General features: G+C 41.0%; 2 protein-coding genes across 2 annotated transcripts in view; both read left to right on the top strand.

Moving 5' to 3' along the window:
• ANO5 (anoctamin 5) overlaps nucleotides 1–13040 on the top strand; it is a 315349-nt gene that overhangs the window by 81188 nt on the left and 221121 nt on the right. The gene's annotated exons all lie outside the window — the stretch shown is intronic.
• SLC17A6 (solute carrier family 17 member 6) overlaps nucleotides 9612–13040 on the top strand; it is a 31608-nt gene continuing 28179 nt past the window's right edge. The window contains exon 1 of the mRNA XM_062607240.1: nucleotides 9612–10264. Coding sequence (XP_062463224.1) covers nucleotides 10179–10264 — 86 coding nt within the window. The 5' untranslated portion in view covers nucleotides 9612–10178. The remainder of the gene's footprint in view (nucleotides 10265–13040) is intronic.

Here is a 13040-nt window from a genome sequence, read left to right as displayed (position 1 = left end):
AATAACTCCAGTGATTTTATTGGAATTATAGATAAAGTTAGACCTACAGTTTGGAACTGTAAGAAAATATTAAGTGAGAGAGAACAAGAAAACAAACAACTGAATTTAACAAGTTATGTGTTGCAGAAATTAATTACCTAGCTGCAGCCCCCAGGGTGTAATCTCAGGACATCCAGCAAACAGCAATAGAACTGTGCTTGTAGCCTACCTTTTCTTACATATTTATACACATCTCAGTCTTGATCTCTGCTTGGCTGTAGTTTAATGGATGTTTTTTGTGGGTAAAGCAGGCTTAACATCTAAGAAATGCCTATTCTTCAAGAGGGCTTTAGAATAACCAACTTAACGACAGTCTTTGAGGAGCTGGTATCACTTCTGAAAGGAGAGCATAGTGTGAAACTGTGATTGGAAGAGTTTCAGCTACAGACAGATAACTGGTAAAATGCAACTTGCACAGTAGAGTTAGTTCCATACAGAAAGTGAAATCCTGAATTCCTTTCTTCATATTCTGCAGAGACATGCCTCTTGATGGGTCAGGTAGGAATACAGCCCAAGCAGAGACTTTGACATTTGTCTTTTTCCTCCTTTGAGTTGTTATTTTTCTAATGGATTGAGAAGTTTCTGTAGCACTGAACCAGAGAATAAGCAGTATTGCCTTACAAGAGCTTTATATCTACACTTTAATATTTGGCTTTGGCAAACAGAAGGGGATTCATAGATCATACATCACAGCATACAGAGATAGCACCAATGGTGACAACTGATCACTTCTCCAGCTATGAAAACAACCCAGCCAGTTAAGTGCTGCCCATAAAACCATGCCCTTTGGGTAGAAAACAGAAAATCTTCGTCACAAGGGAAGCCAGAAAGCACCTTGACTACAGAATGAGTTGTCATAATCAGACATAACACAGTGAAAGCCCACGGTGAAGGCCCAGTACACATCAGCTGTTGTGCTGAAGGCTGTTAGGCTGAAAACCAAAAGACAGAAAAGCTTGTCCTGGTTTTCACAATGGCAATGCCAACCTAAGAATAGACAAGGAAATCCTGAGCGTGGTAAGGGCTGAAGGTTCAGCACAAGCTTTTGAACTGTTTGGACTTCAAAACCACAAACACACCATTAAATAGGTAATTAAAATTCACCACCTCATAGGAGAAACCCTGGTGACAAAGAGACATCAGAACTGGTGACACAGAGACTGAATCCCACAAGAATCACTGGGCTCAGTTGGACTCGGATGGAACAGAATAAGCATTCCTTGAAATGTTTAAAGTTGTGGGTGACTACATCCAGCGGAACCTGGGAAGGAAGGGGTAAGACAGACAGACTTAGAAGTGAATCAGAACCATGTTCTTAAGTACGTGGATGTACCTGACCTTAATCTGGTATATGTATATATAAAATTAAGGTGCTAAATAAGGATTGAGAAGCACTCCACCCATTTCAATTTGTGCTGTAGAGCCTAATCATGCAAGAGCAGTGCCACTATGGTGTAGCTGTCAAAGCATATGCTCCCCCATGGCACTACCCAACACATTCAAAGCCACAGCTTCCTCAGAAGAATCAAGTAGTTAATCCATCAGATCTGTAGTTATTTATTTATAACAAACAATGAGAAAAAACAGAATCATAGAATCACAGACTGGTTTGGGTTGGAAAGGACCTTAGAGATTGTCTAGTTCAAACCCCCAGCCACAGGCAGAGATGTCTTTCACTAGACCACGATGCTCTAAGCCCCATCCAAAATGGCCTTGGACACTGCCTGTAGATTTAAAATATTTACACATAATGCACATGAATCCTAAGATTGAGGGTGTTCCCTGTGACATTTAGAAAAGGGATCTGAACTGACAACTTGGTATTTTTAGTTACATTTAGAGATCACAGAGATTTTGAAATGGATGGGTTGAGTGCTCTGGCCAAAAGCCAGCTATTTGATACCCCGATCTTCCTCCTAGCCCTATGGAACACGATGTAATCACCATCAAACTCGTTAGCAGTGCCTTAAAATGCAGCAGGGATTTTCCTCCTATATAGAATTATGTACTGTTCTAATGTTTCTGGGAAAGAAGGAGCAACTTATGTATTCAATAAACCAACAGGAATAGTGGTTCTGTGCTCAGATTACCTCAAAACCTTTTACACTCTTTGCTCTTCCTTTGTATCTTGTGGTAAGGAAAAGAACATTTGGACCCTTCTGCTGTCAAACCCATGGGCATGTTCTCCAAAGAAGGTATCTATAGCAATTCTTAAGTATTTATCTCATAAAAGAGGTGAGACCTTTGTGGTTTATAGAAAGCAGAGGAATTGTTTCTCAAAAGATAGAGAATATAAAAGATAACTTTCACTGTTAATGAAACGTGGAATCAACAATACCAACAATATCTAACACTGATTGTTTCAGACTGTTTTTTTAGTGAAATCATACTTAGACATGTTTTCGTGTGTCCATTACCCTTCATAATCACTTTTGAACTATTTTGCCCAAATTTGCCAGAAATGTGAAGTGCCAAAGTTTTTACAATTTTAGGGGAAAGAGTTTACCCAAAACAGTTTTGTAAAGAAAAATAAGGGACACGATGCAGGAGAGGGAAAAGGCCTACTGGTGACATAATGGGAAGTAAGGATGCTGACAGGAAAGCATTAAGGAGCAGGCAGGAGTGGACAGGAGCTCTCATAGATACGGGGCCTGGTATGAGGAGGAGGTAGTAGCAAACTGGGGTTCCTGAAGACAGGAAGACTCAAGGAGCCGGGTGCATTCATTCTGATGTTCACAAAACAAGCAATATTTGATTTTACGATGTAAATAAAATGATTGGAGTACTTTGTTTAAAATACTAGCAATCTGAGGATATGCTGGCACTGCTAGCTTGGATTACTGCTATCCAATATGGATGCAAACATAAAACATAATAATCCCCCCCACATTCCATATTTTCCTGTTTTGGATCCAGGTTGGAGACAATTCTATTAGGCTGATTCCAATGAAATTTAAGAGATGAAATGTGATTACATTCAGTCTTAAATTTATGTGATGTCATGTCATGAAATAAAGCTAAACAAGGAAATATGGAATGGATGGAATCCTCCCTCAGTGAAAAACATGGTTATTTCTTGGGAAGGTATAGAATCACTTTCTACAGACTCCACTAACCCCAAATATCAGCTAAAGACACATGACTCCTCCTTATTTATCTTCTGCTACAGTTAAACACCCTGTCTCAATATCGTTCTACAGAGAAAAGCTACGGTATAGCAGTTGAAAATACACAAGTATCCTTAGATCACTGGAACCTGTTCTGGCATATTCTAGTAGTGAAGGCAAGATATGCTGGCTGGCTGTACCACTGGCAAATTATACTTTGGGGCTATAGATTACTAATTACAGTTTTACGTATGTGTTTCTCCTTAGAAAAACCTCTTTACATGCAATAGAATAACCAGACATTCTTCCTACACAGCTTTTTATGTATTTTGGTTTAATTTAGCCTATTGAAAAATCAGTATTTGTCCTAAAGAAGGATTATTCTATCTCTTTCATAACAAAATACCCTGAGGCATGAAAAAAATGAGTGACAAATTGAGGCTGTAATGTCAGTCTCAGACCAAACAGTCCAAGTGTCTGCCCATAAACTCAGGTGTCAGTTCTCTGTTGTACTAGAGCACAACTACTTTCTAAATATGAATTGTGTTGGCTTGGTTTCCCCACCAGGAATAGTTTCCTGATCAAATTATGCATCTGAAGTTATCTTTAGTATCTCTTTAATGGTTCACCTAGCAAATGGATGTCAGTAATAGATTAAAGCTCTGTTCAAATCAGTGCAATCTGTCATCTGAACCAACAGAAATTCCACACACACTCTCAAACTTCTCTTAATACAGTTTAGAGTAATGTTAAGAGACAAGTAAACAGAAAAGGACTACTGCAGCCTTAGGAAATCTGGTTCTGATTTTCTAATTCTAGCAATAAAAAAGCACTATAATCCAGTCTTCAGTTTGTACATTTCTCTCCAGGTTTTTCATGCAGTGAAGAGACCTATCACTAAGACCAAACTGCCTCTTACGCAAAAGCCTTGCCTAAGCTCTTAAACAGTGTAATGGACATAATGGTCCAATAAAATAATAATAGATTAATGATAGAAAATTTCATTAACTTTCATATTAATAAAAGGTAGGATAATAAACTGCAATCCTTGGCTAAATTTCATTGTGGTTAATTGCATCCCACTCACCAAGTGTTGCATAGCTTGTGTACCAAGAGAATTGATGCTCCAGCTCACCCCCAGATGTAGGTGCATTTCTGTCTGTGGAATGTGACAGATGGCTGGAAGTCCTTTGGGATCCTTCACATTTAACTCATGGAACAGTACAGGAATTCAAGGGAGCAGATGCTCCTGTAATATCTGGAAGAAGATAAGCACCCCCATCTACTTCCAAGATATATTCAATACTGTCAAATTTCACCACTGATATACCAAAAAAAAAATAGATTTTTAATAGTAACATCATTGTTTTCAGGTTTAAAAGGCGTTTGCCGTTGGGTGGATTTTTGTTTGATTAATTTTTATTTATTTTAATCTATTTGCTAATATTAAAAAACAAACCAGATTTTAGACAGGAACAGGATGATAGAAGAAATAATCTTTCTGTGGTTTTCTGAATAACAGGAAAATTTCCAGCCATAGTGTACTCATATATGGTAACTGCAAATCTCCTAGTGGGATCTGGGTTTTTTTTTCCTCAGCGAAATCCTCTATACATAGCAGCGCCCAAAAATTGTCTGCACTTACAGTGTCTTAATGGCTTTTACCACTAGATGGCTGAAGGCAACACCTTCAACAGGATAATGAACCTGCCCTGCTACCAGAGCCAAACACACGCTGGGTTACCTTGGAATTAGGCATTGCCATTAGAGTTAACACCGGGACTTTAAAAGCAAGAAATTACTTAATAAATAAATAAAATAAAAAAATGCAGCTTCCAGATACTTTTGTGCCTTTTTCCTTTTTTTTTTTTTCTTAATGACTGTTGTTACCTTCTCAGAAAACAATAGCAACTTCCCAACTACTAGGGTTTATAGCAAGTCATTAGAGTATTTCATCATCTATGCTAGTGCAGAGATTTCTGGCAAATTACCTGCAGTTTGTCTTAAAACTAGAAATCACCCTGAAAAAATGAGTGCGCAACTTCCATCCGCTATTATTTATCATTTCTTGTACTTCTCAGGCTACTGGCAAAGCAATGTAATAACATTCTAGCAACTGCATGGGAGCACCTGCAAGAGAGCAGCACAATTAACAAGCTCCAGGCTGTTGTATATCACACTTAGTTGAAGAAGTGGAAAATCTCCATAACTTTGTTTGACAAATTCCACCATTGTAATTTATTCTGCCTCTGTGGCAAACTTCTTGCTCAGTTTTCCTATTTGTTCCTGTGATCTTGGCTCAAAGCTCCAGATTTCTATTTCTAAGAAGCAGGAGCTGTTTGATAATGACCTTCCATGTGAGTGGGCATGTTCTGCCCAGGCACACACATTCTTTAGCTTGTTTCAGCTCAAGCTTTTTCTCTTTGCGACACAAAATGAGAAACATCAACAGTCTTCACAATGTTTTTAAAGACACAGAGAACCAACATGTGCTCCAACAGTTCAACTTGTGCCATGTCTGGTTTATAGCATTTAAATTAACAATCCAGCCTGCAGCTCAGGAAATTAAAATATCGTTCAAGACAGATCAATAAGAAACAGAAAGAAATTCACTTCTAGCATTATGACACATTAAAGTTTCTCCTTTCGACTCTGTGTATAGTACACATCTCAACAGAACATAGTAACCACGTTGTGAGAACAACCTAGGTTTGGGGTTATGTGCACAAAAAAAGAACAAGGACATTTCATAAAATATATGTTTAGCCACTGCTGCACATATCTGCAAGAGGCAAAATAATCTATAATGTACGGTGAACCCAGCTTCATGTAGTTTCAGCTGGGATTCAGGAGTCTTTACAAGTGGGAATGCAGGATTCAGCACAGGCACATCTTTAATGTATCAACACATGGACACTACATCTAAATCCTCAAATTGCTCTGAGTTTTTCAAGGGACTTATCCAGTTGCTGCTAGGAATCATCATGACACTGGAGGATAAAACAAAGTGAGTGACCCTCACAGACTTTCAGGAAGAATGAGGAAGCTCACGATTTTAAACAATCTCTTTGCCCTCTTTTTCTGCCTCTTCATCAAGGGCTTGGCAAAAGATTTCATTTCAGTATTTGTTTTGAAATATTGAATATTTCTTTTCAATAAATAGCTTATTGAAAAATTATTTGCATAGCTGTTGCTTCTTCCAGAAGACCATCTTCCTGGTGCCTGACAAGCAAGATCATTCTTTTGGCCTTGCTTTGGGATTTTGCAGTTCCATGCTCCAAAAGAAGGTAAAAATTTGCTTTGTTCTTAAGGTTACATCAAATTTTACTCAATTCAGTAGACAGATGTCATAGAAGTGAGAATCAGATCATCATTTTTAAGGCATACTTCTGTTATTCTCAGTCCCAGATGACTCGGTATTACAGACATGCATTTCATGGCATAACTAAGATTTTAAGCACATAATTTATTTCTGAAGAAATATCCTTAAGAGCAGTATTTGGTCACCTCTGAATAGACGGGTAAAATGAAATCTTTCAGATTTAATCTGTATGATCATATGAATACAAAGTAACACATACCAGGATTATTTTTCAAAATGATTCATAAAACATATATTCATTTACAAGATCTGCATTCATGACACTTGGGAAGGACCAAATCCATCTGGCAGTGTACCAGCAGTGAAGACAAGGTCAAAAGCGGAATTGAAATAATTTGTATTTTTAAATCACTGGTATGTAACACTGATGAAAATTTTAGTGTGATGAAAATTTTAGTCTTATGAAAATTTTAGTCTTGTTTGGACAGACTAAAACTTAGGGAAATATATATCACTGTGTTGCCTTTGTAGTCCTCTAAAAGGATTATACTCTAATTAGACACTACACTAAGGGTTAATGAGGAAATTTTTGAGATTATCTATATAGCAATAAGAAAAACTAAGCTAAGACCATGCCTGTAATTCTTCATGTCTTTTCAATTAACTTGTTGAAATAGCTCAATGAGGAACTTGTAAAAATTAACTATTTACAGAAACAAAAGCGCAGGTAAGGACTCAGTCCTTTAGTCTCCATCCAAGAAAAAAACAAAACAAAAGGAAACTCTTCTCAGGCAAAGAGAGTTGTGTTTAAATACAAGATCTGGGGATTAAACAATAAGCTTTCCTCTCTATGTGAAAAACTGCAGGCACCTGCAGCATCCTGCATCCTACACTGTCATCCCAGACCCACAGGAATTGTTAAGAGTTTTTCAGAACTGCATTTTTTACTGGGTGATTTTTGACCAAATCTCTATTCTTCTGGTCAATATGTGAACATTTAGCTGTGATATCTGGATGGGAATTTGCTGCATCACATCCTATTTCACTTTCCACTGACACCAGTGGAAAGACCTCACAGGAATTTCACTGGAGTGTGAATTAGGTCTTTTGTGAAAGAAGTCTGTCTGTGACAGGTATTTGTTATAGAAATAAATATTGATAATAATTCTGAAAGCATATATTAATGTGTTTTTTCTTCCAGAAGTGCTGTAATCTACTAGGGCTAAATAACTTGTGTCAGTAACATGCAATAAATAATAAAATATAAAAAGTTTAAAAAGCTGACAGGTCTGTACATATTTTGTAACACTGATATTAGCTTTCTTTATTAGTGCCTCATGTAAACCCAAGGCAGATGAGCTCGATCAGGATGTGAGTCAGTAATAGCTGGATATAACATGTGATAGACACAGAATTTCTGCTTCAGATGGCTACAGCAGCAGCCCCAGACACTGTAGCATTTCACTGTACTATTGCTGTTTTGCATATTTTACCCAATTAAGGACTAATTAATTCTCCTCAAGTATGATTCTACACCCAGGAATGTCTCATCCTTCCTGTAAATCCATTTTTGTGTGATATAATAATCTTTCCCAAATCAGTCATTTACTTAGAAAATGCTATGATTTTTCTAATAATTATTGCTGCTATTTAGTAGCCATAGCATCAAAACCACGCCAGTGCTGAGTTTGCTAAAGAAAAGGGACAGAGCTCCTCATAGGTAGTGCACAAATGAACAAAGCACCCTTGCTCTGCAGATTTCCAGTCTCAAATTCCAGCTCAGAAAAGGGCTCAGTACTTTTCTGGAAGGCTGGCGTTATGGAATCCTATCCCTTTGCATCCCTGCTAAATGCCTTCCTGTTCCTGCTGCCTGTCAGAAGAAGCTATTAATACAGGTTTCCTTTGAGCTTCTGCAATGGCACACCGAAGCTGTGAAACCCTGGGAAGACTTGCTTATGTAACTGTGCAGCTTTGCTTCCATTGGGAAAAATCCTGTTGGCAGCACAATAGTAGGCAAGATGCTGCACTGAAACCTGTGCTGAAACCCCCCCTCCCTCAGTACCTATCACTATTCAGAAATCAGCTCTGTGTTATGATGTTAATTAACAACATTGCAATTACCTATCATTTACACATCATTTATTTTCTCTTTTAGTACTTTGTGGCTCTTTTACGATTTTGAAAGGAAATATCAAAATTCTACGCTGATTATTCATTATGGGAATTTCAATATTTAAAAAAAAATATTAAAAAAAAATCCTTGTATAAATGTGCTTTGCTGCTGTAAAACTTCATTAACCCTCCACGAGAGGGCAACATCGGAAAAAATAGTTACATAAATCCAGAGAGCAGCTGCATTTAGGGCACTGCAGCTACAACACCCGTTTCCATCAGGGAATCTTACTTTTAAATACTCTGTTTACCTTTTGTCATCAACGAAGCAAGTGAAAGAGTTTGATAATTTTAGGAGGATTTGATCAGAACACAGGTTTGTTGTTTTGTTTTTTTTTTTTTTAATTAAAAAATACATAGAAACATTAGGATTCACATGAAGCCTAAGAGAAATGTAGAAATGTAATGGTTGTGACTTAGAAAGAAATAGTACATTTTGCATCTTCAATCTACTTCAGAGTGATTAAAGTGGGAAAATAATTACTAGACCTGCAAAGAAAAAATAATTCAGTTCAGAATACACCCAGCTCATTCCAGTTCTGGAACACTGACACAAGTCTAAACGTTATGCTGGCCTACACAGAGGCATGAAAGCAGAGGACACAGAAGAGATGGGAAATATTAAATGTTTAAGAGAATGCAGTCACTAATGGATGCCTAATACGATATAAAGTAAGCAGTGCAAGTAAAGATGACTATAGAGATAAATATACCTTTAGAATAGATGTTATCTATTTATAGCAAGAGCGGTGCCATGTGAAGTTAGCGCCCTGACTGACGGCACGAAGGCCCCTTTCTCTCTCCACGCTTGCCCCGACGTACGGCAAACCAGCCCCGAGGAGCGGGGCGACGACGAGGAGAGTCCAAGAGGACCCAGCGGACTGCGGTGCTGTCCACGGTGCTGAACGGGCCGAGGTGCCCTGAGGGTGCCTCTCGCCGCCGCCGCCTCAGGGCGCGACCTGCGCGGCCGCGGTGGGAGCAGCCCTGCGCGGAGGGCGGGCGGCAGTGCGGACAAGCCGGGGCTCCTCGCCGTCTAGGGTTTAGCCAGCGGCCGTTCTGCCTACGGCGGAGAAGCTCACCCATCCCCCTCCAGCCGCCAGCGCCAGCCCGAGATCGCATTGAAGCGCTCCCGCAAAGGGATCTCCGTCCCCTCCCAGCCGGACTCCCTCCACTGCCTCCACCTGCCAGCAGCGAACCCTGCGAGGCCAAGAAGACTTTCTGACCGTGCGTGGCAACTCCGCGCTGCCAGGAAAGCCGGGGGCTGCCTGCTGCGTGCTCGGGCTGCCGCTCGCCGCCGCACACAGGCGCGCTCCCTCGCCCTCGCCCCCCCGCCCCTCGGCTCTGCACGCCGCCTCTCCGCTCCCTCTCACACACACACGGGCGCGCACGCTTCCTCTCACTCTCCCTTTCCCCGGAGGTACGCTGAGAGCCGTTTAATGAGGGGAAAAAGTTAAGAGATTAAACCAATATGAACCACCGTTGCTTGTAGCAGTGCCCTATCCAGAGCAGAGCAGAATCCAGCGAGCACCCCCGCAGGAATGGAGTCGGTAAAACAAAGGATTTTGACCCCTGGCAAGGAGGGATTGAAGAATTTTGCTGGCAAATCTCTTGGTCAACTCTACAGGTAAGACTGCGATCTCTTATAGGGCTCTAACTCCTAGAAATAATGGGAAGCTTTTCCTCACCGGCAGCTGATGAAGGAGGTCGGATGCTTTGGGGATGTTCGTAGTGGCAGGGCTGGGAGCCGTTGAGAGACTGCTGATCTAATCTGGATCCTGCAAACTACTGCTGAATCTTCTCAATATGGCACCCTCGTAACTTCTCTATCTGATTCGTAGATAGTGTCAGTAAATACGAAGGGAAAGATTACCCCATCTCTCTCCCACAAAACCAGGATCCCATCTTGAAATCGTAAGCAAGGGAGAGCAGCTCCCGGTATTCTGGCTCTGTGTTAATTTTGCAATGCAGTCACAGGGTCTTTCCTGCTGCCCTTACCAATCATTAACTACTACTACTACTAATAATAATAATAATCTTTCCTGGTTTCGATTAGTCTTCTCCCTTGTGTAATTCGTCGCCAGAGGAAGATAAACATGGAGATGTATAAATAATTAATATCCGAACGATTTTTTTTTCTCCTGAAGCTGAAACATATAGAGGGATGTGTTTAATTATTTATCCGTCTGCCTTGAGAAGCTTCCACTTCTATTATAGGTAATACACAACTGCAATTGCTAAACCCAAAAGTATCCCTCAACAGTACGTTTGTGTGTGTACTGAACATTTCTGCCGCCTCCGAGCCCTGTACACAGAAAACCGACCCCAAATTCTCGCACACCTGTGTATGAAGTGCACGAAGCTGACACATCGTGCTCGATCCAATCTGGCCACCTGAGCGACCTCCAGGACGTTTGAGAGTACTCTGTGAAATTCCAGCGTATTTTCGATTGTTGCCTCTGCTACAAAGTACGCCGAAATTTGAGGATATTTTTCTCCCCGAATTACAGAGAGGGAACTGCGGATTTATCTGCCTAGTGCAGGTCACGTAAAAGTCTTTTCTCCCTACCTATGCGGCAGTGCCGGGCACAAGCACAGGGCTGTGCCACAGCATGAGTCACAACTGCTGCTGCCATTTGCAGGCATGGGGGACACATCAGTGAGGTGATAAAAGCAAAATGAAGATTGTCGTCTTAGTAGGAAGGGGGCGATTTTGAAAAGCCAAAGGCAAAAGCAAGCCATCAACACCGCAGTGAATATTCTGCAGGGTTTGGTCATATTTGAGTCATTTTCAATGGTCAGAAAATGAAAATAAAGAAAAAGAAAAAAGAAAATCCATAATAATATAAACATATACATATACAATATGAATATAACGAAGGAAATAAACCTCCTATCTCCCGAAAAGACTCAACAACATATAAAACTATCATATCTAGTGCTTTTTAAGAACAGAGCAAATAATGGAGAAACGGTGTTTGTATTTTCCAGCAGAACTCCGTTTGAACTCCCCCCTTGATGAACAAATGCACGATTTATAAATCTTTTTCATCTCGCGGGACTGAATTACTTCTCTTCAGAATCTTAGAATTACAGTAGTTTTCCTGTCCTTTATACACTGATTTCTGGTATCTGCCCTAAGACAAGAAGCCGTTTCAGGAGGAAAACGCTTCTACATCGTCCTTAATTTGCACAAACGAATTCTGAACATACATCCAAGGTGGTTTATTTTGTCCACACCTTCAAGACGCTTCTTCATGCTGCTGTCTTTAAACATGGGAAGAAATCTCCCAGCAAAGAAAAATCAGGATAATTTCAACCGAGTAACTTGGAAAAAATACGGGGATTTTCTCCAAAACAGAGTTTTTGAGCCTCATTCTGCTAATTGTTAGTGCCCATTAGCCGGATGAGTTAACCTCAAAGGGATGCTCCTTGGAGGAGTATTTCCGACGTGAGGAAAGACTCCTGAGGGCAGGGGTAGGACAGCCCAGAGGCTTGGGAATGCTCACATCAGGGCGATGGGGCTTGAGTGCAAGCGGACCGTTTTCCTGTCTTTTAAATATCTCGGTGACTGCAAAAGAAGATGAAGAGGTTCAGCGTGGGACACTTGCTAGATGGACCCGATCTTGTTTACTGCCGACACGGCATTTGAAAAGCTTTTCCACCAAGGAAGAAATAAATTGAAAAGTTCTAAATCCCCTTTCGTGAGTGCCAGGGGTGCAGTTTAGGGGTTCTTTTTAGGTGTTTTTCTGATGATTGGAGATTGCTGCAAATAACCCTTCCACTTCAGATTCCTGCACATTGTTCTCCAGGAGAAAATTAGAAGATAGGATTCTCATGTAAAAACGAGGCGGGGGAGGGGCGGGGGAGGGGGGGGGGACGGGACGGGGACGGGGTGGGGGGACACGGACGGGGGACGACACGACGACACAATGAGATCTGGCTTAAAGCTGATCTGGGGAGGTTAAACCTGCTGAGGGATTCCTGCTCACAACGTGAAGCTATGAGCGATTGCGATCTTGTGGAAAGCCTTCTCTGAGGCCGCTCATGTTTTCTTCCCCTACATGTGACAGCCATTTTGCAAATCTAAAATAAGTAGCAATCCCTCCCCCCGTCCTTTTCCTGTTAACATCTCTTTTGCTCCCAGACCTGAAGCGAGATGCACACCAAGATCATTCCCCTTTGGTGCTCCTAATACAGCACGGAGGGAATAAAACCGCCTCCAAAGGACTGTCTCGCTTTCCATGCTGTGGCTTTTGGGCTACCCAACATGGCGCCTCCGCAGTGGTTACAGATGATGTCTTCTTAACGCCTCCTACATCTTTAAGGAGAAGTCTTTAATGATAGATGAGCGGTCCTCAGCCAGGGCTCCTCCCCGGGCTCCTGCGGTGGGGTGGCGGGGG

This window comes from Pezoporus occidentalis, unplaced genomic scaffold (assembly GCF_034315485.1).
Source record: "Pezoporus occidentalis ecotype Australia unplaced genomic scaffold, CSIRO_AGI_Poc_V1 ctg121, whole genome shotgun sequence".
Taxonomy (NCBI): Eukaryota; Metazoa; Chordata; class Aves; order Psittaciformes; family Psittacidae; genus Pezoporus; species Pezoporus occidentalis.
This window is presented reverse-complemented; position numbering and strand designations above follow the sequence as displayed.